The sequence below is a fragment of the Hippocampus guttulatus genome, chromosome 4 (genome assembly GCF_054856545.1).
Source record: "Hippocampus guttulatus isolate MCC_2025c chromosome 4, RoL_Hgut_1.0, whole genome shotgun sequence".
In the NCBI taxonomy this organism is placed as follows: Eukaryota; Metazoa; Chordata; class Actinopteri; order Syngnathiformes; family Syngnathidae; genus Hippocampus; species Hippocampus guttulatus.
The window spans coordinates 21,406,053-21,431,312 of record NC_141264.1 but is presented as its reverse complement, the minus strand read 5'-3'; the positions used below and the strand labels follow the sequence as shown (position 1 = coordinate 21,431,312).

Below are 25,260 nucleotides of genomic sequence, written 5' to 3'. Positions count from 1 at the left end.
TATGTAACATCGCCCCCTTCTCGAAACTTAGACTCGTACACTGTCATGAAGAGAAAGGGGGAGGGCAAATCTCGCGAGAGTGGGAGCAACCGGCAAAAAGCGATGCTGGGAGTTGTAGTTATGTTATATATTCATTATTTATTTAAGAGAGGGAGTCTTTTGTCACAATTTATTTTGGATAGACAGACAGATAGACAGATAGAGAGATAAATAGCAGGTGTATTGTGGTTTCTTTGCAGACGACCGGATACCTGAAATAACCGAGTGAGTGACTCGCGTCCGAGGAGTTATGTGATGACGTCACCGACTGACTTGTCACGCAGCTAATAGACACGCGGTTCTGACCAATAAGATGCACCTTTCATTCATAAAGCGGCGTGTGCACTCCAGCGGGGTTTCGTAACGCATCCTGAAACCGACAAACCTGTCCTGCCCGCCAGCCAATGGCTACACTTGCCAGTCTCATTTGGATCCGCCGTCCTAACTGAACACAAGCCAATAAGAGGCGAGAAATCGCTTGAAAGGCGGCGCACGTGGCCAATAGAAGCAGCGGAGGTAGGCGGGGCGTGGTCAAATCTGGCTCTGCAAGTGTTGCGGGGGGAGGAAGTGAAGGAGTGTGATGCTACAACCTCCTTATAAAGCCAGTCTCCCACGTCCTGCCGTGGAAATTAGAAATTAGCCTTACAATTGAGGTCTCGTCACACGGCAACTCGCACACACACTTTTGGACCGAATAGCTCCGCCACTGCAACTAGAGCCGCCGCCATGACGTGGACCGACGCTCAGGACATGCTCCGCGGGGCCGAAACGCTTCTCTTCTGGGTCGGCGCCTTCGCGGTAGCCTCGCTGCTTTTGTGGATCCTCTACCGGCTCTTGTCCGGCTTCAGGGTGTGGGTGCTGGGCAACGGGCAGCTGGTCTCACCGCGGCTGGGCAAGTGGGCAGGTAAGTGTCCCCCTCTTACTTTTCTCTGACTTCACCTCCACACAGCACTTCCAGTGAAGCCAGGTGTGCCCAAACTTCACTTTAGGCGCATTCTATTTCGTCTTAACAATAATTAATGTTATTAATTTTTTTTGGCGGGTTTGGCTGGGGGTGTTTATGAGCTCAATCAAGGTTGTTGCGGTGGTTGCATAACCAACGCAGGTAAGCAATTGATTGCTTGGCAAGATGACGACCATGAGGTTCAATTATGTGTGAATGGGGTTTTCACTTACATTTTGCGTGCCCCATTCGCTTGTTTTGATTTCCGGCTATAACGCACTTTTCAGCCCCATTAACTCCTCACAAGGCACCTGCTCTTTTTTTTTTTTTTGGAATGGGTGACCTACATTTCAATACCTTTTAAATATATGTATATTGCGACATAGGATGAGTATTACGTGGACATTTTAGCGTGTTTATGGTATTTTTGCAAGGATGATCTCGCTGGAATCTCCCCTGCTAAGGTTTGACCCAATTCTGCATGGGCGAAAATACTGCGCAGTGTGCCAGTAATACCCCCCACCCCTCCACCCCCGGCGCGCACACACACACATTTTTAAGGCACAAAATCTTAATTTGATATGCTCCAAATGAAGGTGCATTGATGAATGGTGCCTTTAGGGATGACTAATGCGCATTTTTACCCCCCAACCCGCCCCTCCCCTTCCATGTCACTGATGTTGCGCACACACACACATACCGGTGCACATCGATGAGTCATGCACTCGTTCACCGCTTAGTCATCTGATGACCACGTAGGAATAGTCATCACACACCCTTTGCATCCGTTCTTTTGGTGCATTGTGAAATCCAACGACACTTGAAAAGCATCACCTTCATTGACTGAGGTATCATGCCTTTTAATAATTAGATTCTTCTCCATGATATCATCCTTCTTAAGTATGGGAAGAGAACCTTTGTGGAACCCTTTAATGTTTGCGGGATTGATCACTGTAAAATAAGTCAAATGAATTTAAAAATGATGACACAGCAGCTTTATGACACACGTGTGGACACACAATTGAGATCAGCCCAGAATTTGGTCTCAAGTTGGTTCGCTTGCCCAGTGTGAACACAAAGCTCGAATGATTCACTGCCTTGCCTTGTTTTGTATTGAATAAAATGGACTACAAGCAGACTCTGAAACTTATAATGTGAACCCCAAAAGAAGTCTCCCTTTTCTCCAGTCCTTTGTTCAAAGGACTTAACCAGTTTACATTCACATTGTGATCTAAACCTGGACATGGGTCTTTTTCTGATCCAATTCAGATTTCATGGCTTTGTATTTCCATTGCTTTGAGACTGTTGCCGGAAGTGACCTCAGTTTGGTTTTTGCTTCAGAAGTGTGAACCATATTCACTTGGACTGGATTGTGTTTCAAATCGACTTCCAATGTGACCCCCCCAAAATAACGAATTTGGTTTTGCTTCAGAGGTGTCAGCCAGATTCGCTTTGTATTGTACTGACTTTGTCGAACGTGGACTAAAACCTGAACCGCATCCCGTTTCAAATATCTTTGGATGTGTGCACAAGTAGAACAAAGACCTTTTTTTTTTTCTATTGACAGAAACTGAAGTTGTTGTCATCAAACTAACACAGTAAGGGATTTAATACCATTTGCTTTCACATTGTCGTTTACAGTATATGGTGCACCTGGATCCACGTCTCTTTTAAATCGAATTCTGGTTGATGATTCCACTTGGAATTTACATCCTTTAGACCGCCAGAGGTGATCTCGGTTTGGTTTCAGAAGTGTCACCCAGATTCACATTGCCTTTTATTCACATTGTGTTGAATGACAAAAGTTGATTCAACACAAATAAGTTTTCAATGTGAACGCAAACACAGGTGAATAAATTTACGAGGGAAGCTCCTTGTTCACAGTGAATCAACGCAAAAAGGGTTCACTTTGAGTTCACATTGAGAGCCCATTTAAACTTGGACCCTGGCCTCTTTCTAATCTTTAGTTTGATTATTGCACTTGGATTCACATTGCGCATCCTTGCGAGAGGTGAACTGTTTGTTTTTACTTTAGAATGGTCACCCAGATTTACTTGGCCTTGTATTGACAGTCTAATCAAATGAGGAAAGTAGACCAGAACTGGATCTTCAAAACAACTTGTAATGTGAATGCAAAAAGTCCCTTTTCTTTTGCATCTCTTCTTGGTAAACCTTTAGTTTTTGTTGTTGGGGGAGGGGCGGGTTGAAATTCATTTCAGATCAGAGTTGCAAAGTTGTTCACAGACCTAGAACCAAGATAAAATGAGACTCTGTTCAGTTCCCGTTCCCATTGCAACCCCATTTATACTCTGACCCAGATGTCTTTCTGATCCACTTTGTGTTCCCATTGCACATAGTTGATACTATTGCCGCAGGTTATATCAATTTGGTTTTACCGAGGTGTCGCCCAGATTGCATTTGCCATACATTGGATCAATCAAGTGGACCCGACTCAGGTTCTTGTTGTTCAAGTTAAATTGGAATATAACCCCCCAAAAGTCCACTTTGCTGTTTTTGCCACTTCTTGACCAACTCGTTTTTTTTGTCCTTCCTTCCCAAGCTAGTTTGATCTACCTTTTGTGAACCAACTCAAAAAGGGAGTTTGTTCTGTTGGGTTTCATCTTGCGAGCCCAACCCGAACATCTTTCTGATCCTGTTTGTGTTCACATTGCCTCATCGAGACTCTTGTCAGAGTTGTTGAATGTCCATCCGGTTTCACCCAGGTGTCATCACATTCTATGTAATGAGTCAAGTGGGGACCAGAATGGGTTGCCACAATATAAATGTAAAAGGTTCCTGATCCCTTTGTGTTCACATTGTCATTTCAATGTGGATCCAGCTCTCTTTCTGGTGCACTTCAGTTGGATGCTGACACTTTGTGTTCCCTTTAATGACATGCTGATTCCCTCCTCCCCCTCACATGTCCTCTCTCGCTCTATTTACGTAATGTGGGGAAAAAAAATGTTCATCATTTGTATGTGTGTGTGTGTGTGTGAGGATGTCGACCCCTTACAAACACCACTCCCAGAGAAACCTGTTTCGGAGTCGCGTGGTGAGCGCGGCTGGCAGTTGATTGAGACGGGAAGTGTGGTTAAAAAAGGCTCACTGGCTGCAACGAGCGCTCTCGCCTCGGCTGGTCGGACCAGATACGCCGGTCGGGCTTGTCGTTGCGGTGAATGGCGTGATTTTTTTTTTGCCTGTCGAGTGTCGTCGTCCTCAATGGATTGGGGAACCCTTATCGACTGGGGAAAAAGACCACATTAGGACTTGGATAGTTTTGACTTTTGTAATTTTGGCTGGCGGTGTACAGGGGGATGAACTGGTTGTCTGAATCCAGACTCTCGGGCTTTGGCTGAGCAGTTCAAAGTCAACACCTGAAATGAAACATTACGGGAGTAAATGGAAAAAAAAAATACACATTTTTCATAACTTCTTCAAACGATAAGCTTCCCCCGTAATACCCGATAACGGTGCATCCCAAAATATTTCATTTCGCTGAGTAATGATTGGGTTTAACAGGTACAACATTTGAAACGTAACCGTCTCCAGATTTAAAGATCTTAAAATGGTAGAATTACCCCAAAATACTAGATTAGAGTGCATTTTAAAAATATTTGTTTTCCCATCTGTAATGATTGCATTTAAAATGAATAGTTTAATGCTTTCATGCACCCTGTAACCCGATAACATGATAAGATGTCCACTGTCCCTGAAAGAGTGAAAAAAAACCCCTACTTAAGCAAAGCTAAAATTCCATCATAAAGAAATATACGATTATAGTACTTTCCCCTGAAAACATCTCCATTACCCTTTATTTTTTACTTATTTTCCTTCTTAGTAATGACAGGATTAAATTTACAGCACTTTAAACAAGACCTATTTTAATAATGTTTTCTAATAAATTTACCGGAAAATACGCACGGTGATTGCGTTTATACATTTACTCGTCCATCATGATTAGATTTGTAAACAGTTTTTATTCTAGCCAAATGTCAGACTTTAATAATACCATGAAATGAAAGTACTCCAAAAGTACTTAACCCTTTCAGGGACAGCATATCATGTTGTCAGTTTACAGGGTGCATGAAAGGGTTAATTACAATGATTTAAAAAAACATTTTTTTGGGGGGGTGAATATATTTTCTACTCTGCAATGAATGGATACAAAAGTTCAATGTATAAAAGAAAAACTACTCATTTAAAAAGAACATTTCATATCTGAATAATGCCTTAAAATAAAGGTGGCGCACCTTTGCAATCAGTTTTTTAAAAATATATTTAGACTCTAAAATAGTTACTGAACAATACTTCACACAAAACCCAATCAGAAAACCCCCCAAAAAAAAAAGTTTCAAATTTTAATAATGCGTTCAAAAAGTCGGCAAGGGCCCCAAAATATTTCATTACAGTGCAAAAAGGACGCTTCAGGTTGCAAATGATTGGCATTTTTTTTTTCTCAGTGAATGGAAATTCTTTTTTTTTTTTTTTTTTCTGCACAGCCCTTTCGTAATGTGTTGCGCAACGGAGGCCCCTCAAAATGCAGCGTGGTGACACCCGAATGCCGGTCCCGGCGGGGAATGCGGCCGCGAAACCACATTCTCACCTGCGGGTCTTTTCATTCTCGTTGACGTGCGTCTCCATGTAATTTGCTGCCGAACAATGTCAAAAGCTGCATTCCGCAGGCACTCGCCACGTGCGTCTTTCAGTCTGTACAATGTGTGATGTCAGCCATGAGAACGCCTGCGTGCGCACGTTTCTCGTCGTCTTACGACACAGGCAGCGGCGTGCTGGTCCAACTCGTTTTTCGGCAGCGCTCGGCCCCGTTATGTTGAAATCGGCTTGACAAGACTTTTAAGGAAATGTTCACAGAAAATGTTTAACAGTACTTCAACGCTATTCTTATCGACAGGGGCGCACGTGCGTCCATCCTTCGTTTTGATAAACGATTACTTGTCGGCCATGTTGTTTGCTTGATGTGGTGTGAAAGCAAGGATTTTGATTGACGGTGACTGTTGGAATTGAATGTTCTCTTCACGATTATTTTTGAGTTGACATTCAGATCAATGATGTATTTAGTCTTTAAATATGCAGTTCATATTTTAGGGTGTGTGCTTTTCCATATACAGTGGACCTCCGATTAATCGCAGCTTAGCATTTGGGGACTGTTGATTTGAGCTGTTTGGAGACATCAGAGCAAGATCACGGCAACTCACTTCGCAGCAAGCTGTTGAGCACGTCGTGAGAAATTCTCAGAGAGGAGGCCTCAAGTTGGGTTTTCGCTCTCCGTTAAAGTTGGCCGTCAAACTAAACCTAAAACAAAAACAATTACACGTGTATTCAAAACCGCCACATCATTTTTGACCGTGTGCGCTAGCTTAATGCTATATGGGAGGGTGATAGCACTTTCAGTAACAGATATTTGATGACTGTAGTTTGAGATAGGCTTGGCCTATAGCCACCACAACCGGCCCCCACCAATCACAATTTGTGATTGACGGTCATCAGAAGTGGATAGATAAGATGGTGGCACCTTTGTCTGCTTTGCCTCGTGATAGTTTGCCAAACCAGGACTAAGCACAGCCTCCAACCTCGAGGAATCGGCCACAGCAGCTCAGCGGAACGTCGCTCAATCTCGCTCCAACTGCCAGTTTCGTGTCATCGCTACTTGGATCCACCGATTTTGATTTAATTTTTCAAAAGTGCCATTTTTACTCATTTATTGGACGTATTGTCACATCCATCCATCCATCCATTTTCCGAACCGCTTGATCCTCACTAGGGTCGCGGGTGTGCTGGAGCCTATCCCAGCTGTCCTCGGGCAGTAGGCGGGGGACACCCTGAATCGGTTGCCAGCCAATCGCAGGGCACACAGAGACGAACAACCATCCACGCTCACATTCACACCTAGGGGCAATTTAGAGCGTTCAATCAGCCTGCCATGCACGTTTTTGGAATGTGGGAGGAAACCGGAGAACCCGGAGAAAACCCACGCAGGCCCGGGGAGAACATGCAAACTCCACACAGGGAGGCCGGAGCTGGAATCGAACCCGGTACCTCTGCACTGTGAAGTCGACGTGCTAACCACTGGACTACCGGGCCGCCGTATTGTCACATCTCTTGCAAATTTTTTTCCCACCCCTTTCTAGGATGAAAAAGTTAAATGTGTGCTTTTAATTATATTCCGTGTAAGTGAACTATAGGACAGCATATGGAGTGAATGTGGTTTGGATTTGTGTGCTTTTTCGATAGTTACATCCATTTTTTAATTTGTATTTTTTGCGAGGCATTTGTTTTGTCTGATAGCTACAGTATGTTGTTTTCACACACACACATCACAAAATATGGTCACTGTTTCCAAAATTCCAAATGTTCTTTTATTGACTTTTTCCTTTTTAAAAATATTTATATTTCTAACAAAATGTAACAATATGTTGTCTTTGACTTTAAAAGTCCAAACATACTTTTGTAGCTATGACACGGGGAAAACCGCAACTCAGAATTTTGTGAGATTTCTATTTCATGGTTGATGTATTGATCAAATAAAACCATTTGTCTTTTGGCAAAATAATGAAGAGAACCCCCCCGCCCTCTACATTTTGAAAATATTGCAATTATCCAAAGAAAAAAATGCACAATTTTTTGGACATAAGCTCATTTAAAAACATTTCAAATTTTAAAAATGGGGTACCTCTTGGCTTGTTTTATGTGTATCAATACTCGCATGCTTTTCCCACAGAAAACACGTCGATCATAATTTTATTCATGACAAAATGAAAGTGGGGAAAAAAAACTACTTGATGAGATACAATGCCATTGTGATTCGCTTCGCATTGAGCAGCAGGGATTTTCCCTGGTCTTCCCCTTTTTGTAGAGCAGGCGACTCTTAGTGGTAGGACTGAGCTTGTGCAGGCAGCGCCAGTCAAGGCGGCTTCCCCCATTCACTTTCTCCTGCGCGCGCACACACTCCACCGACTCACTGCAGATGTGCAAAAAACTTCAAAATGTGTGCGCATGCGGAGGTTTAATCTTCAAAAAAAAAAAAACAACCCTAAAAATCTGAACCAAATTCATTTTTAAAAATACTTTGGTCAATTATTACTTGTTGCTATGGGAAGGCGCTGATTGCCCCTTCTCGTGTCCTGATTGTGAACACGGTGGCATTATATAAGAGCCATGAAGCCGGGCTCCATTCATGTACTTAAAGGCAAATGTGCATGTAGAAGTGAATGATGCGTTTGTGCGAGCGACATGAATGTCTTAATCCTTGTGAATGTACTTCCCTCAGCTGGTGTGTGTGTGTGTGTGTGTGGGCGGACGGAGAGCGAGAACACCGCTGTTCATGTGCCGAACACGCTCAGCGACACGTGCCGCAGCCAGGGATGCTGGGTAAAAAAAAAAAAGAAAAAACCCTTATGCCGGAGCTTCCCTTTCAACCTCCTCAGCAACACGCGCAAAGCAGGAGTGGGTGGGTGGTTGTCTGGGGGGGGGGGGGGGTGTTGAGTCCGTATAGCTACAGTATCTTCTCATTCATTTTTCTTGGATTGTCCGCTTTGTTTCAGTCCTATTCGTTGTCGTTTTTCTTCTGGTCGTGTCGTCCCCTTTTTCTACCCCCCCCCCCCCTTTCGGTGATGCACCAAAATGAATTGAGACCAAAATCCTAGTTGCCATTTGGCAAAAAGAAGCAGTTGATCAACGTGAACGCAAAGCTGTGGCGCGAAGTGCATTGGAGTTGAAGATTCAAACGCAAATCCAGCCCTCCGCTTAACCCCAACCCTGACCCTGAGATCACTTGCAAGGAACTGCTGGAGACCACAGCTCACGCCCAAAGGCTCACATGCAGACTAACCAGCCAACCCGATTCACTGGGCCACACCCCTAAAAGTCATGCACGCAACACGCTTGTAGAATCAGTTTCTTTCTTGATGTCATTATTAAAAAAAACACCCTAAAAATGCAATGTTTTTTTTAAATCAAAAATGTGCCACAAAATTAGTTTTTGTTGTGTGAGTATTTTGATGTACATTTTTACACTCTATCGGCCCTCAGGATATTGATTAAAAAAAAACAGCCTTTTGACACTGAGCGCGGGTGTTGAAAAATTGGGGTGGGGGGGACACCCACATCCCCATCGCTGCAACGCACCTGACAACTACTAAGGATCCATTATGATGATAATGATGATTCAAAATCATCATTGTACTAAACGGGTCTCGGCGCTTTTCTAGTGATGCAAAGAAGCTATTTCCAACAGAAATAGCGACGTTGTTGTTTATAATCCCTCATGAATTCAGATATCTCAGTTCCACAAAATCAAAAATGTTTCCTCCATCTTCTGCTGTCTGTGAACATATCCTCGTCACAATGAACCCTTTCCCCGCACCCTGTAACCCGATAACACGATAACACGATAAGCCGTGCACCGTAGTACTCGCTGTCCCCGAAAGGGTTAACCAAGATCCTTGAAAAAGTGTCCCCTTATTACTGATTGACTCTTGCTTTGTTTCAGAATGTGGACGTCTGCTCAGAGCAAGGGCGGAACAATTCAAGTGGGACCCAGTGCTGTCGACCACCCCGAAATCATGAAAAATCCCAAACCGTTTGCCTTATCACCTCTAAAAGTTATTAAATAACTTAAAAAAAAAAAAACGGGTCAACAAAAATATGTGAAAATGAATCTAATACATAATTGCTTGATGACTTCATTATTAGAATAGTTGTCGGTTGATTAATGATCCATTGGTTGTCGATTTAATCCCTCAATTTTGTACGCAGCAATGGACAATTTATCAGAATGGTGTTATTTGTTTGCTTAATGGTGACAATTATTTGTCCGTATACTGTAATGAATCGAAATAGCTCCAGCCAATCAATGACGGCGTTGTTGCCGCGGCAAATTCCAGTCCAACACCTCCTCGGGTTCAGTGTGACCTTCACACACTCTGCGTGAGCGCATAGCGTCCCCCTTTTGATGTTGCTTGCGTACCAGGACAATTTTTTTTTTCTTTCAGATTTTGAAACCTTTCCCCTCATTTGTAAGCAAGAGGAATAGAAATAACCTGTCCAAGAAAATGTTTTCAAGGGGAAATAATTTTTTTCTTTTTTTTCAAATGATAGTGTCCTAACAAATGTCTGAAGCCAGGGCCACTCTGCTAACACGGTGACCTTTCCGACCCCTCGCGCGCCCTCTTTTTTTTTTTTTTTTTAACTTTACAAATTTAGACCCTTTTTTTTGGTGTTATTTAAGACATCGAAAGTCCTTCCAGAGCAGGAAATGTGCAACTTTCCACATCCAGACGAAAAATTACGGCCGCTTGCGCAAAGCCACTAGTGGCTAATTTAAGGTTGGTAGGCAAGCCAGTTACCCCGCTATTTAAAAAAAAAATAGCCATTTATCAAGGTCAATTTTCCAGAACACGTGCCCTTCAGGTAACAATTTAACATAACTCGCTGTCAAAAAAAAAAAAAAATTAACATGATTAATCTCCAACCCAAATGTTGCCTTCATTTTCATTGTGAGGTGAACACACACACGCAAGCTTGGCTTTAGCTAACCGGTAGAACGTGTGGCGGTGTCTTTGGCTTTGAATGTGATCCGACGTCTTATTTGAACACCTTTTTCTTGAAGTGCGCCCAAAATGGAACAAGTACTCATGTATTGTACATCTCACATCTTGCGGGTTTGCGGATTGGAAGCCCATCTTTGGGATGGATCTCCTAATACCGTTTTGTGTCCTACAACTTCCAGGTTGTGAGGTTTCCTCCAAAATCACTTCAACTAGTTGAAAGAAATTATTTACTTTTGTCGTATTTTTTTCTCTCCAAACAATGGTGGGTGGGGTTTTTTTCCCCTTTTTTTTTTCCAGAAAGCTATTTTTCGCTCGATCCAAATATAGATGCTGGATCTATCTTGGTTGACTCTGAAGTACAAGTCCTCAAGCCTCCCTCCTTCGCCGTCAAGCTTTATTTTTGTCGACTTTTATATTACCCATGTGACTTTCTCCCTTGCTATTTAAAGAAATATACACGTGTGTGTGCGTGTGCGTGCGCGTGTGCGTTTCCATCTTGTGCTGCATCCCTCCCTCCTCCCTCAGTGTAACGTAGGAGGCCTCTGCTCGTTGATAGGCGAGTTTGGGGTGCGACAGATTACATAACAGGAGCAGGGCATACGAGGACCGCAGTCTCTCCTCACCGAGAATCTTAATTGAGGATTTGCCGGACGCTTATTTTTACAACGGTGTCCTTTAAGAGAGTGATGGAAAGCTTTTTATGTCAAACTTTTTTTTTTTTGGGACAAATCTGAACATTCGATGTATTGATCGTGTACGCCCACCCACCCATCCATCCATCCGTTTTCCGAAACTCTTTATCCTCACAAGGGTCGTGGGGGAGGTGCATGAGCCTATCCCAGCTGTCTTCGGGCAGTAGGCGGGGGACACCCTGAACTGGTTGCCAGCCAATTGCAGAGCAAACATAGACGAAAAACCATCCGCGCTCATAATCACACCTTGGGACAATTTAGAGTGTTCCATTAGCCTGCCATGCATGTTTTTGGAATGCGGGAGGAAACCGGAGTACCCGGAGAATACCCACGCAGGCACTGGGAGAACATGCAAACTGTAGGAAAGTATATATGAAAAGTTAGGCTGTGTGGGACAAACTGACTCCTGTCTCTTTACACTAAAGCATTTGTCATCCCACCGGGCCCCGCCTCTTAAAGGCCCGCACGGTATTGACATTTTACATTTTATGTATGCATTTTTTTTTGTGTTGTTGTTTTGATAAGTTTGAATGTGTTTGAAGCGTATGGGAGGAGTAAAATTCTCATATATGGGAGAAAAATGATCTGTGAACGAGGGTTCACTGTATTGGGGGGATTTATGATTCATCACTGAAAAAGGTAAAACCTTTTTAATAGTGCCACAATATCGATATGTGTTGCCGTCTTATCGCTACTATATAGTAACAGACAACCATATGCTATTTTTAGTTGAATTCCTCCGGTTCTCCATCATGATTCCAAGTGTGTGTGTGTGTGTGTGTGTGTGTGTGTGGTGTTTCCCAGCATGTAGCGTGGATGCTGCAGCCCCGGTTGTCGTGGCGATGATGCTGACGGTGATGCTGGTGATATTGTTTGGTATTCAGGTGCATGCGGCAGGCAAGCATGCAAGGCGGGAGGCGATGGATAGATTGTGGTGTGTGTGTGGGGGGGGGGGGGGTTAGCTCCCAGACGAGGCAGTCGCTGCTATTTTTACTCCTCCTGCTGCTTTTTTTAGAGGCGCGCCGTAGCGAGCAGGCAGCGGCCGCTCCTCAGCCCAGGGAGGGAGGATGGTGGGGGTGGGGGGGGGAACAAAAGGCTGGGGGATGTCAATATCTCTGGATGTGAAGTGCAGCGCTGAGGTGCCGTTTATGGTGCAAAAGCGCCCCCCTCAGGCCGCTCTCGGTGCTTGAGAGCAGCGTGGTGAGAATGGGAGACCTCGGCTGCAAAGTCAAATGAAATCTGATCAGGGATGTTAGTTCAATATGGGTGTTATCATGTAGCTGCATATAGCAGAATTCAGTGACTTTCCCCCACTATTCAACCAGGGATGGGGATGAAGCACTGCCGCAAATCATGAAAATTCGATTTCGCCCCCGAAAAGGGTTTGCCACTGCCTGTATGTGCCTGTAGAGAACTTAAAACGGAACAAATTTAACCTAACTACTTCAAGATGGAGCCAAACCAATACATAATTTGCTTTGATTTGAGCACAAAACAGCAAATAGGTGAGTTTTCAGCAAATAACGGAAGATGAGCCAAAATACGCAAATAAGCAGGGGTTCACTTTAAGAACAGACCTTAGCATATGGCTGGCAATTTTTTTTTCCCCAACTGAGAGCCACCCACAATTGTTCAAATTATTGTCCCCCGACTCCCAGTAAAAGGAACTCTGAGCGCTTCAGCAAGCCAAGTCATTTTTGCAACCGTTTTTCGTATTTTGGTTACCTCATTTACCAAACAGGATTTGGAATGTTAAGAGCAGTCAAGAGGGTCAAAATATTAAAAAAACATTCCTCAGGATGATGCACTGCTCTACGTCGAGAGCAGTTTCTAATCTTTTGGTTGCCTCGAGTAGCTACGGGAGAGGGTCAAAACATTAGGAACCGCCCTTTCCCATCATTCGGTTGCCCTGTGCAGTGAAGTCTGTCGTGATCATGCGGTGCACCGCTACCAACTACAATCACGCCCCTGTATCGACGATTAAAAACCGTCCCGCTGCATTGTCTTGTATTTGATTTCAGACAATTGTGTAGGTATCCCTCTTGTTGTGCGCAAGGAGCGTGGGGGTCAGGATAAATGAGAATATGCTTTCAAGCACCTTCATCTATATTTTGGATTAAAACAATGAGAAATGTCTGCACGCCGAATGACGTAGCTTGGTTTCGTCCTCCTCTCAGAGCCCACTTACACACACACACACACACGACAGGCGACGCACGCACACATGCAACTGTTATTGAGAGAATGGGGCTATTATATAACGGGTGGGAGGAGCGTTGTCATTCATAAGTACAGCAGGAGGATATGGAGATGTGCGTGAGGAGGAGGAGGCGGTGCTGAGGGTTTGCTAGGGGGTGCGATAGCTCCCCCTGGAATGCCACTAGCACTCTCTAAGAAATAGTTTATTGATTCGTATACGTTGTGAACGGCGCAAGTACAGTTTTCCGTTTTATAGGAAATTGTTTCAAATGACAGTGGAACTTGCGGGGCTGGCAGACAAGTGAACACCCGAGTCAAATTACACGACTCAACCGCAGTTGTTAATCAGTGAGATTATGTGAGCCTGGGAGGTGAGTCTCTTCACATCAATGTGAAAGACAGTTGGTATACATCCTGGTTGGAAAGTGTGCTTAGTTGTGCGTAGGCATGCGTGTGTGTGTCTGTGTTTGTTCGGGCTGGGCATTAAAAGAAAAAAAAAACGATGGATGTGTAGAATGGCGCGGTGCCTTTGCAAGTTCCTCATGAAGTAAAAGTACTTTGCAACCTAAATGTTTGTGATTATGTGGTCAAAGCCCCGATACCACCGGGGGCCGAACTTTTGCGACTGTCGGCAAAAAATAGCAAAATGCGGATTCACGCCAGGGTTCGTTCATGGTCGTAAATGTGTGTGCAAGGAAATTTCGAATGTGTTCAGGATTCCCCTGCGGCAGAAAAGCATCGGAGACCTTCAAGGAACACAACCTGCGTACACACTCGCGAATGTTCACCGCTCAGTGGGATCGGAGCTTTAAACTGTTTAATCACATCCCAGTTGTGGTTACTGTAAAACTAAACGCACGATAAAAGAATTACACACATTGTACTGCATTTAAATACGAGAATTTTTTCTTTTTTTAAACATTGCTAGTGCTAATGCTAAAGTCAATGTAAAATCCCATTCACATGCTAACAGGAAATAGGCATCAATTTCAGCAGTGATATTCTTTCAAACGACGAATATTCACACACCAACGCTGTTGATATACACATATACACAGCTAATATATTCTCAAAGGTGCAAATTGTTCCCAATTTGTGAAGAATTAATTAAATCTACAATGAAGTCCGAATACGCTGCCTCCTTAGAGGCCAAAGCGCGTGCACGGCAGGGACAGACGGTGTTTGTTTTTGTTTGTTTTAATTCATTGCGATCATTTTTCATCTTAGTAATTTATTCTCATTGCCCTTTTCAAGTTCGATTTAGAGTTGAGTTTTCGAGGATTCAAGGAATTTTACTTTCCTCAAAATTCAAGGATACAAAGATCCAAGAAAATGGAACGAGATGTGATTCCCGAGGTCCTGCGTTAGCCTAGTAACTCCCAAGACGTGCAAAAATCAAGATATAACCTAAGATCAAATAAACATGATAGAGTGATAAGGGAGGTGCTTATTCGCGGTTTGAAAGAGTGCAAAAGTGCGATCATCACAGGGACTTACAAGGTTATTTTGAACTTGGGAGCTGGGGGGGCAGGAATTTTTTTTTTGTTTTGTAAATTGATGAAAAATATATTCATGTATTATTTGTTTTTGTTAAATTCCAACTCAATTGTCTGAAATTTATTGAATTTTTTTTTAGCGAGCTAGCTTGATAGCTAGACAGATATCTAGCTAGAGAGATTTTATTTTTGAGTGAATGATTCATTTGATTAAACAAAATGAAGAAACAATACTTAAGGAATATCACATGAGTGGGGGTGATGTACTCGCAAAAATGATTGAAACTGAGCACTTTTTCGTGGTGACTGATTTAGGCGAAGGACGGACTGATATACACGAACGAGGCTGCTTCAGGTTCACCTCTATGTCAATGACAGGTTATTTTTCCCAAAAAAATGTATTCCTATTCGGTTACTGCTTTGGTCCATAACGTCAGAAGATCGTCAGAAAATTTCCTGTTGACAGGATAAACTCATCAGATGTGATGCTTGTTTGGGTCTCCTCGTCAACTGTTTGATTCTTCCTCCCCCTGTGGCATGCATTGGTATGATCCGCTCCCATTGAGGCTTTTGTGCCGGAGTGTTTCATTCTTAATATTGAGGAGGGTGTGGGTGGTGGTGGTGGATGGGGGGTGGGGGGGGGGGGGGGGGGGGTTTGACAACGAAAGAGTCGGATTTAAAAATAAATTCTGCTTGCCTTTTTCACTTTTTGACTTTGTGCTACTCTCGCTCGCCTTCCTCTCCTCCCTCCTTCTCTCCGTCTCTCTATTCCATTTCTCCTTCACACGCTCTTCTATTTTTAGACGCCCCCAGGATCCCTCCACATCCCGCCAGCCCCTCTTCTTCCTCCTCCTCGTTCATTTGTCATCGCTCCCTCTCTCTCCTCTCCTCTCCTCTCGCCTGTTGCCAGAGAATGTCCTCTATGCCTCCATGAATCTTTCATCAACTGATCAGAGATGTGTTGCGCGCACAATCGTGGCTATCGGCTTTCTGTTAAAAAAAATAAAAATAAATTCATCATCATCAACTTGAGGCTTGACGGACGCACTTGGTGTCCTCCATTGTATATTAGTCTAAAGCGGTGTTTGGCAAACTGCGGAATGTCGACCACGAGTGGTCCCCAAGAAAATCCCAAATGCAGGGGCGGAGCGATGTGGTGACCATGGTCACTCCACATCCAGGGCAAAATTTGCATTCCTGTAATTTTCCTGCCATTTTCACAATAATGCAGTATTCTGGCATCCATTGATACGCCGCCGCAATTCATTTATAATAACTGTCTGTCGGAAATGGTTTAATTCTTCCAGTCAATGTCATTCAAAATCATTAGAAGTCGCAGCAAGTGACATGACTGAGAAGTCATTTTTTTATCATACCGTCCACAGTCGTGGTTTCAAGAAATAAAATGCCCACATATTTCCAATCAAAATGCTTTGTGTTTTTTAATTATGATTAGTTTGAATGGGCGATCAATTGCAGTATGCAAAATGGTGTCAGACGTTAGTGACTATTGATCACTCTGAATCAGTAGCAGAGAAAATGGCAATGTCTAGTAAATTATATAAATAATATACATAAAATATAAATAATGAAGTAATGATGCTGTTGTTGTTGGATAGCAAGTGGTCTGGCGATTTATTGGTCAGGTGGTCCTTTTTAACCTGAAGAGGTTGTACTGATCTAAACTGCAGATTTTTGGGGTCTAAACATTAATGTCAATGCCCCACCAGTTTTTGCAGATGGCGCTGCGGGGGAAAGTCTTCCCATTGCAAAAGGAATGCATCTAATTTTGCCTTTTGTGCTACATTTGGTTTGGTTTTAGTCATACTGTCGGTGTCTGTACATTTTTCAGTCAGAAATGATCTTGCCCCACAAATTCTGCCCAGTAACACGTCTCCAAACTTTTCTGTTTAATCTTCGCTGTGTCGTTGTGGCAGTATACGGTTCATAAACTCTAGCTAGCTAGCTAGCTGCATATCGATCTATCCATCCATATTTTCAGCAGCATCTTCCGTTTGCTTGGCTAATGTTAGCACATTTAGCTCGGAAGCTTGCTTCCGGAAGGTGAATGTTTGTTCTGCTAATTTAGCTTGTTTATAGCATTTTAGTTCCCATTCTTGTTAGCATGAAACTGGGGTACTTTTGTCAGATGAAATTAGATAGCCACGGTGAACGTTTTGCTGTTACATGGTTTAATTTGCTTTCGTTTGAAAGTAAATGTCAACTGGGAGTGACAAACGGTTTCAAGCGAGCACTTTTTGCCTCTTGTTTGGAGAACAGTGTGAATGAAAACATTCGCCAAGGATATATATATATATAAGATATATACACCTTCTCAATGTGTGGCTAAAGAGGTGGGATAGGTAAAACTGTTAAAAAATGTTTTCCCTTTTTTTTTTTTTTTTTTTAATCTCAGATATTGCCAAACCTTACTGTGAGAGCTTCTACAATATACGCTGTACAGGAATGTTGCATGAGAGAAACCTCTCCCCAGGTTTCGTTGACTTAACTAACGCCTGTCCTTGGCCTTTGTCTCTCGTGTATTGTCTACAATGATCCCGTTAAGCTTTGAAAACCTGCTCCCCATCTACCTGTGATGACATGTCTTATCTACGAGCATCGCCACTGTGTCACAAGGAATCTACGTCACGTTGAAGCTTATTCAGTGCTCACTCACCATAACAAGTGGTCCAACCAGAAGTCGGGGTGTGGTCATAAATGAGGTTCACGTTTTGTCTCTGCTGCAGTCAAGCAGCACGGGTGGCCATGTTCCTTAACATCATAGAATCCCACTGGGTTACGCAGAGTTCAGCTATTGCTGTTTTTTTTTTTTTAAATCCAATTCAGTTTCCAACACATTTCATTCAGTGAAATGTATTCTAAAATATTAATAACTTCTACAAAATGAGGACAAAAGTTCATACAAAAATGATTGGAAATGTATGCAAGGACAGAAGAAGGCACATGTTAATTTAAAATTGTAAAATGTATTAGAAAATTATGAATTCCCCGAAACATCACCCAAAATTTAGTGAGCTTATTTAGAAACTGCAAAGAACTAGATGCCACCTTGCGTCAAACGTTATTGAGCGCTACATACGCTCCCTTTATTTTTATCTCACCATTTTTTTTTTTTGGTGCCTTCTAAGTACGACTCATTGTTTTTAAAGTCTATTAAGCAATGTGAACGCTTTGTACCAAAACCCATTGCTGACCTTTTGCCTCCCTTGTCTGCTTTGTTCAGTTGTGACGGGAGCCACTGATGGAATCGGGAAATCCTATGCGGAGGAGGTGAGTCTCCTGAAAACATTTTTTTTTCTCTTTATCTTAAAATGAAATAAACATTTATTTAACTTTCTTTGACAGAGAGGCTGTGACTCATACGTACAACACAGGGTTCAGTCTAAGGCCGCAGCCGCTCTACGCTCACGCTGCTTTTATTGTGGGAAATACACACGTACATAGACTTTTAGTATGATGCTTGCCATGCATTTTGGTGCTACTGTTGATTAAACGGGGCTCTTTTTTAGTTTTTTTAAACGCACACTTTTTTCTGGGTTTTTACACTATATTTGATGTAATGCCCTCGCATGTGGGGAAAAGTGAGCCACTTGCATATGTACTTATCAGCTGATTATTGAATGCTGAGAAACGGTAAGACGCGTAGCGACATTGAGCTCACTCACTGCTGTCGGCCACAGCTCGCTTCCAGTCACTCGCACGCAGGTTTACCGATATCACATGCCACCCCGCCATGTCCCGCCCCTAAAAGACATATGCACAGACGCTACATTTGCATTTTCGGATCGTGTTCGGATGATACTGGCGATTTGTATCTTTCCACAAAAGACGTTTCGATATGGGTGGTGCGAAACGGTGCTCGGACGGTTCGATTTGAAAGTGGAACGATTCGATTCAGTTCGACTCGGTGGGATTTTCATTCGATATAGTCCGGCTCAGTTCGAGAGTTTTTTAACTTGTCATTTTACATACATTTGAATGAACCCATCAGTACTGTAAGTGTGACGTTTCCTTCGAGCATATATGTCTTCGAAAATAGAAAGGGTGGGGTCGGGGGGGGGGCGGCAACATTATAGTTTTTACATTATTTGTGAGCTGTAACCTGACGTCTTTTCCCTCCAGCTTGCTCGTCGAGGGTTTGCCATTGTGTTGATCAGCCGCTCCCAACACAAGCTGGATGACGTGGCCAGGTCACTTGGTAAGGGTGCAAATTTGACCAGCACCATCCTGTCCGGATTGGAAATAATCTGGTCAGACTGTAATATTGTCATTCTTTTCGGACGTTGCTTCAGGCATTGTTGTGCACGACCATCAACTGCTTTTAAAGAGTCTTTGGGCATGCAATGACAAGTAGTCTACTTTGTTTGGTCTGCGGTGCCCTCTGCTGTTTAATTTTGACACTGCATTAGGATTCTCACAAGAATCCCAATGCTCAGAATCCTATTCTTGATTTACTGCTCAGTAATTGCTTTCCGCCCCCGAAATGTGATAAATAAATACAGACAAACAACATTTTTTTCCCATACTTTGTGCCACAGAGGACCAGTTTGGAGTGGAGATAAAGACCATCGCGGTGGACTTCGGCAAGACCAACATTTACCCCTCCATCGAGGCGGGACTGTCGGGCCTGGAGATCGGTGTCCTTGGTGAACAACTTACATATTTACTGGAACTGATTTTTAAAGTGACCATTTTTTAGACCAGTGTTGGTTTCGTCATTAATGTAGGGAACCTTCATCGTAAGATGTGTTATTTTAAATACAAATAAAGTATTTATACTTTCTATATAATAAAATATATTATAAAGAAGAAGACATTTGTTTTTACATGTACTTAATGTGAAAAGAGCATTAAGAAAACAACGCTTGGTCCTTGTTTTATATGCAGTTGCTTACTGGTTAAAAGGTGTGGCTGGTTGAATCGTTTCTTTCTTTTGCTTCTACCACCTCCATGTGGACATTTTTAGAATGTCATGAATTTGTATGTGTGTGTGTGTGTATGTGTTTTTTTTTGTTCGTGTTTAACAGTCAATAATGTTGGCGTGTCCTATCCATACCCTGAGTACTACCTCCATATCCCGGATCTGGACAGTGTATGTATGATTCATTTATTTTGGGCGGGGGGTGGGGTTGATTGTTGTATTAAAATGTTTTTGTCGTGGTCAGGCGAATTTTGAATGTTGTATTCCCAATTTGTGTTTCAGTTCATCACCAACATGATTAACGTCAACATGACTTCAGTGTGCCAGGTAATCTTGATCCATTTGAGCCTACTGCTTCCATATAAATGCCATTGTGTTGCTGCTTCTGCTTCTTCTTCTTTGGTGGTACCTGCAGTGTCTCGCTCGTTCCCAAAGCAACGGTGGACTACACCAACGCCGTCTGCACCCACCCACGCATCTCTCCCTCCTTTTCTCCACTCTCTACCTCGCTTCTATGTTCTAATTATTTCACTCTGTCAGGATCCTCCATGTGTTTTTTTTTTTTTTTTTATGAGCTTTTAAACACCAATTTTTGTCTGTTGTCCACCAGATGACCCGCCTGGTACTGCCCAGAATGGCTGACAGGTGAGCCCCCCCCCACCCCCCATTTATTTATTTTTTTTGTAATGCACATTGATGTCACATTGTTATTAATTGTTTTTATAAAAATGAGCTAAAGGATCAGCGAGTCTTTCCCCACCATGGCTGCTTCCTCTTCCTCTCCTTCCTTTTGTTCACAAATGCTGACAAGCTTTCAATTCACACAAAGTGCCCTCCCTGCCCTGATTGGCCCCTCATGTGGCCACGTGACTGGCACCGGCCAATGAAGTCGCAGCACATTTTGGAGCTGTGTGAGGCCGAGCATCTCTCTCTCTCTCTCTCTTTCTCTCTCTCTCTGAACTATATCACTGCAGCAACAGGCTGCCATGGCAACGCACACTGCCACGCTCTGTGTGTGTGTGCGTGTGTGTGCGCGTGTGTGCGCGCGCGCGCGCGCGTGCTTGTTTGAGAGGGCAGACGATGGGTTCCCTGGGAAATTGTTGATGCGATTTGATCCAAAAATAGATGCATAGAAGAGGTTTAAACACTTGAAACTGCTTCCTGTGAATGCATTTTCTAAAATAAAAAAGGTGTGTGTGTGTGTGTGTGAGAGAGAGTGTGTATATGTATTTAATATACTGTATATATAAGAAATATGCTTTTAAAACTTTTATTTTGTAACTTTCTTTAACAAACCACATACACTTTGTATAATTTAAAATTTTAATTATAAAAATATTTTGCTTTTAAATTTACCACAATATTTCACAGGAGTCAGATTTTGAATTTTTTTTTTTAAATTTGATGGAAATTTGAATGTTTGTCACTTAACATCAAATATTTAAATGTCATGGTCAAATTAATTTTTACACAAATAAGTGCAAGTGTTTTTTGTCTTTTAATGAATTGAAAACATGTTTCCAAATGACAAGTTTGATGTTTGTTTTTTTTTCTTTAAAGTATTCTTGATTGATATTCAAAACAACAGCAGTTAGCTGGATGTGACCTGTCTTTTGAGTTTGCTCTTGTCGGAGTGCACACCGCTGCTTGCACAAACAGTTGGTCAGTGAGACCCAATTTCAATTTGTTTTTGTTTTATAAATTCTCTCAATGTTGTTTCAGATCCAAAGGTGTGATCCTCAACATCTCCTCGGCCAGTGGCATGTACCCCGTCCCTCTGCTCACCATCTACTCTGCCACCAAGGTTCGTGTGCCATCCTCATTTCACTGCGTCGAAGCGGAAATTGTGACTATTTCTCATCCGAATCTTTCTTCCCCACACCCATTTCAGGCCTTTGTGGATTTCTTCTCCCGTGGCCTCCAGGAGGAGTACAGGCGTCAGGGCATCATCATCCAGGTAAGGCTACCGCCTGTGGTATTGTCTGTGGCACATATAGTATCCTATTTAACATAAGGTCGTGAATTAAAATAAAAACGAGGTGGTAAAATAAAACAAACGTATTAAAATAAAACTGGCTGTAGAAAAAAAAAGGTGATATAAAAAGATTAATTCAATGAAGACGTAGTTGTTGATTAAAGTAAAAAAGAAGTGGTTCAATCAACCAAATGCAATGAAGTACATTAAAACGAAATAAGGCAGTATACCGCATCGAAATAAAATAAGGTCAGGCATTAAATAAGGGTAAAATAAAACATACAATACATAAAAATTCAACATGCAGAGCAGAAAATGGAACTGTAAAATATATTTCATAAAACAAGGCAACGCTTTAAAATACAGAGAAATAAAACATAGTAAGGAACTACAAAAGAGTAAACCAAAGCAATGATTGTCAAGTGAAAGGGACATAAAATAAAAGCAGTAAAATGTAGTCGAAAAATGCTATCAAATAAAACCGGCAGTAAAATGAAGTTAAAAAAAAAAAAAAGTCAACAAGGCGGTGAAATACAAAAAAAATAAAACAAAGTAAGGCAGTACAGCGAGGTGAAATGTAAGTAGGTTCAGTAAATACAGTCGTCAGATAAAGTAAAAGTAAAGAAAGTAAAGCGCAATAATGAAATTAAGTTTAACAAAGATGGTCAAGAAAAAAAAGCAGGGAAGTGAAATTAAATAAAATAAAGCAAAGATGGTAAAATTGTCATCTGCATCAATCTACTGGGAATATTTGTTCAAACTTCGTGATTAAAATGGACCACGAGTTGTTTTTTGTTTTCTTTTTTTTTTGTCTTTGCCCAAACTTTTCTGGCGAACGTTGTTTTGAGCCCCTGCTCGTGTTAGTTACTCTTACGACATCTGCTGTTCATAGACGGCACTGCACTTTGACCTCCGCAAGTACATTTTGAATACATCCAAAGCAATTTTTGCCCAACATATTAAGTGTTCACAACACTTTTTCATTTCAAGACTACTGCACGCAAAAAATGGCAAAGACAGGAAACATGCACACCAAATCGTCCATATTTGTTCGATATTGAGCTTTTTGAAAGCGTCCGTTTGACTCTAGCTTTTCGTATCCGCGTCCTCCCGCAGAGCGTGCTGCCTTTCTTCGTGGCCACCAAGATGACGCGCATCAGGAAGCCCACTTTGGACAAGCCCACTCCGGAGCGCTACGTGGCTGCCGAGCTCAACACCGTGGGGCTGCAGAGTCAGACCAACGGCTACTTCCCCCATGCCGTCATGGTAAGACACTCGGGCGGTACAAACATGGAGCGACCTTGACTTTGTTAAGTTTATTCCTTGACTGGCTGTATGTTGTGAACTAAAAATAAAGTAGCAGAAGATGAAGACAGGGGGAAAAAAAACAACCTCATGACGGTGCAGAAAAGGCACAAATATAAATTATAATTCAGGTCCCGGGTTGGTCCGTACCATGTCAGAAAAACTGCCAAAATTTGGGTCGTTGTTTTCCAAAGTAAAAAAGGATGTTCGCAAATGTCTTATTTGGAAAAAAAGACTAATCTAGTCAGTTTGCTTTCATGGAAAATTACAGAAAACTGTGAAAATGGACTGACTGTTGAGGGCCTGAAATTCTGAGCATTTGGAAAATTTTAAATCTAACAAATGATGAACAGATGATCAAAAATATTTATTGACTTTTTAAATATCATTTTTAATTTATTAATTGTGATAATCGATGAGTTATTGATTCATCATTGCACCTAACTTTTCTTTTTTTTTAATGTTTGATCAACTTTTATGTAAATGCAAGTCCACCTAATGCCTTGCCCAATTAACATCCAGTACTTTGATTTTATTTATTAATGCGCACAATACAACAAGATCAGTAGAATACCATAACCACTCACCCAGTAAGAGATCGTGTAGGTGAGATCAGAAAACACGCCGGGGTTCATGATTTTAATTTCTTTAATTTATCTGTTATTCTCCCTTTGCCCCCCCCCAACACCACCACCACCATCCACCAGGGCTGGCTGACCACCAAGCTGGTGCCCATCGGCATCGTCATCTTCTTTGGAGCACGAATGAACCGCCTGCAGCGCACAGGATACCTGCACAGAAGGAAGTTGCGCGAGCAGAAGAATGGAACCGGCTTAAAGACGGACTAAGATCATCAATGTGACCCAAACGCAGTGTTTAATTAAGTGTTCGTGTGTGTGACTGTGCGTGTGTGTATGTAAGGGCTCCCTTCTGGGTGACTTTCAAGAGCTAGGGTGCGTGAGTTTGTGTTTACCTGAAGAACCTCCACAGAAAAAGAACCTGAATTGTTACTTGAGATTAGATGCTACTGCCTGAAAAAAAAAATACAAAAAAAATATTAACAGAGGTGTGTAAAACCCTGCTGTTATAAGCAGTGGAAAATGGTGGTGGGCTTTTTTATATTACATATGGTGTGTGTATATAAATATATATGTACAATTATTTATTTTATATTTGTATAAGACCACATGTACACACACACAATCTGCCTTAAGACTAGGTTTGAGCCAAGTCGTGTTTTTGATGCTAATCATATGAAACTGCCCGTTTAGTCGCTTGCAGTGAAGTGTTGACACTTTATTTATGATGGCGACGCCATTTGATGGTATGCTGTTACAAACCAATGTATCACTGGTTTTTTGTTTTGTTTTTTGGTTTTGTTTGGCTCGACAAGCTACACAGAAATGCCTTTCTATGGTCATTGATGCTGGAATTACATGGGAACAACACTGTGTCTCATTTGGTGTGCCTCCCCAGCAATGGACAATTTTCTACGATAAAAACCGTTCACATTGACTGCTTCACATATATTTTTCAGCAGTGACACACCGAGTTAGGTGTATGAAATGTTCTCATGAGTGCCTCTCGGGTGCCAACAATCTTTTTAAAATGCTTTATATTCTCTACTTTATATGTAATATTGGAATATGCACTGTTTACTTCTGATTGTAGCTTCTTATTTTTGCTACCGTTTGTTAATAAAAGTACACGCTTGACAGCTGGGGTGCTTTTCTTTTACGTTTGCAGACCCTTCTACAGTATGTCACGCGTGTGGAAACGTTTTTTCTTCATTCCCAAGACCTCCAGCAAATGTAGAAAAACACGTCCTCTTTTGGCTTTACAACCTTTTTGAATACGAGCGACATTTAATTAGCGAATCTTGTTGATGGACATTGCTGTTATTTTTAAAACAAACAAACAAAAAAAAACGACAACCAAGGAACATATTGAAGTGTTAGAAAAACATAATGATTTGTACTTCAGTCCTTTAAAATGTGCTATATAAATGTAAGTTATTAAACATACGGTAAGAGCATGTTAACTGAGGTAAATGTTCCACTGAAAGTTTAGCTGAAGAAATTTGTAAATACTGTATACTACAGT

The 25,260-nt window shown here is 42.1% G+C and overlaps 1 protein-coding gene across 1 annotated transcript; it reads left to right on the top strand.

Moving 5' to 3' along the window:
- The first annotated feature begins 599 nt into the window (after positions 1–599).
- Positions 600–24,872, top strand: hsd17b12a (hydroxysteroid (17-beta) dehydrogenase 12a). Its single transcript, XM_086109553.1, has 11 exons — positions 600–943; positions 18,180–18,226; positions 19,079–19,154; positions 19,495–19,602; positions 19,984–20,048; positions 20,160–20,204; positions 20,488–20,522; positions 21,600–21,681; positions 21,769–21,834; positions 22,969–23,118; positions 23,865–24,872. The coding sequence occupies exons 1-11, from the start codon at positions 766–768 to the stop codon at positions 24,003–24,005; spliced, it is 993 nt and encodes a 330-aa protein (XP_085965679.1). The 5' UTR covers positions 600–765; the 3' UTR covers positions 24,006–24,872.
- The last annotated feature ends 388 nt before the right edge of the window (positions 24,873–25,260 follow it).

Bases quoted from the DNA above. Each gene is read 5' to 3' on its own strand.
- hsd17b12a (XM_086109553.1), top strand. From the start codon at position 766: ATGACGTGGACCGACGCTCAGGACATGCTCCGCGGGGCCGAAACGCTT. The intron at 20,049-20,159 runs GTATGTATGATT...TTTGTGTTTCAG, and splicing joins ATATCCCGGATCTGGACAGT to TTCATCACCAACATGATTAA. The intron at 21,835-22,968 runs GTAAGGCTACCG...GTCCTCCCGCAG, and splicing joins GTCAGGGCATCATCATCCAG to AGCGTGCTGCCTTTCTTCGT.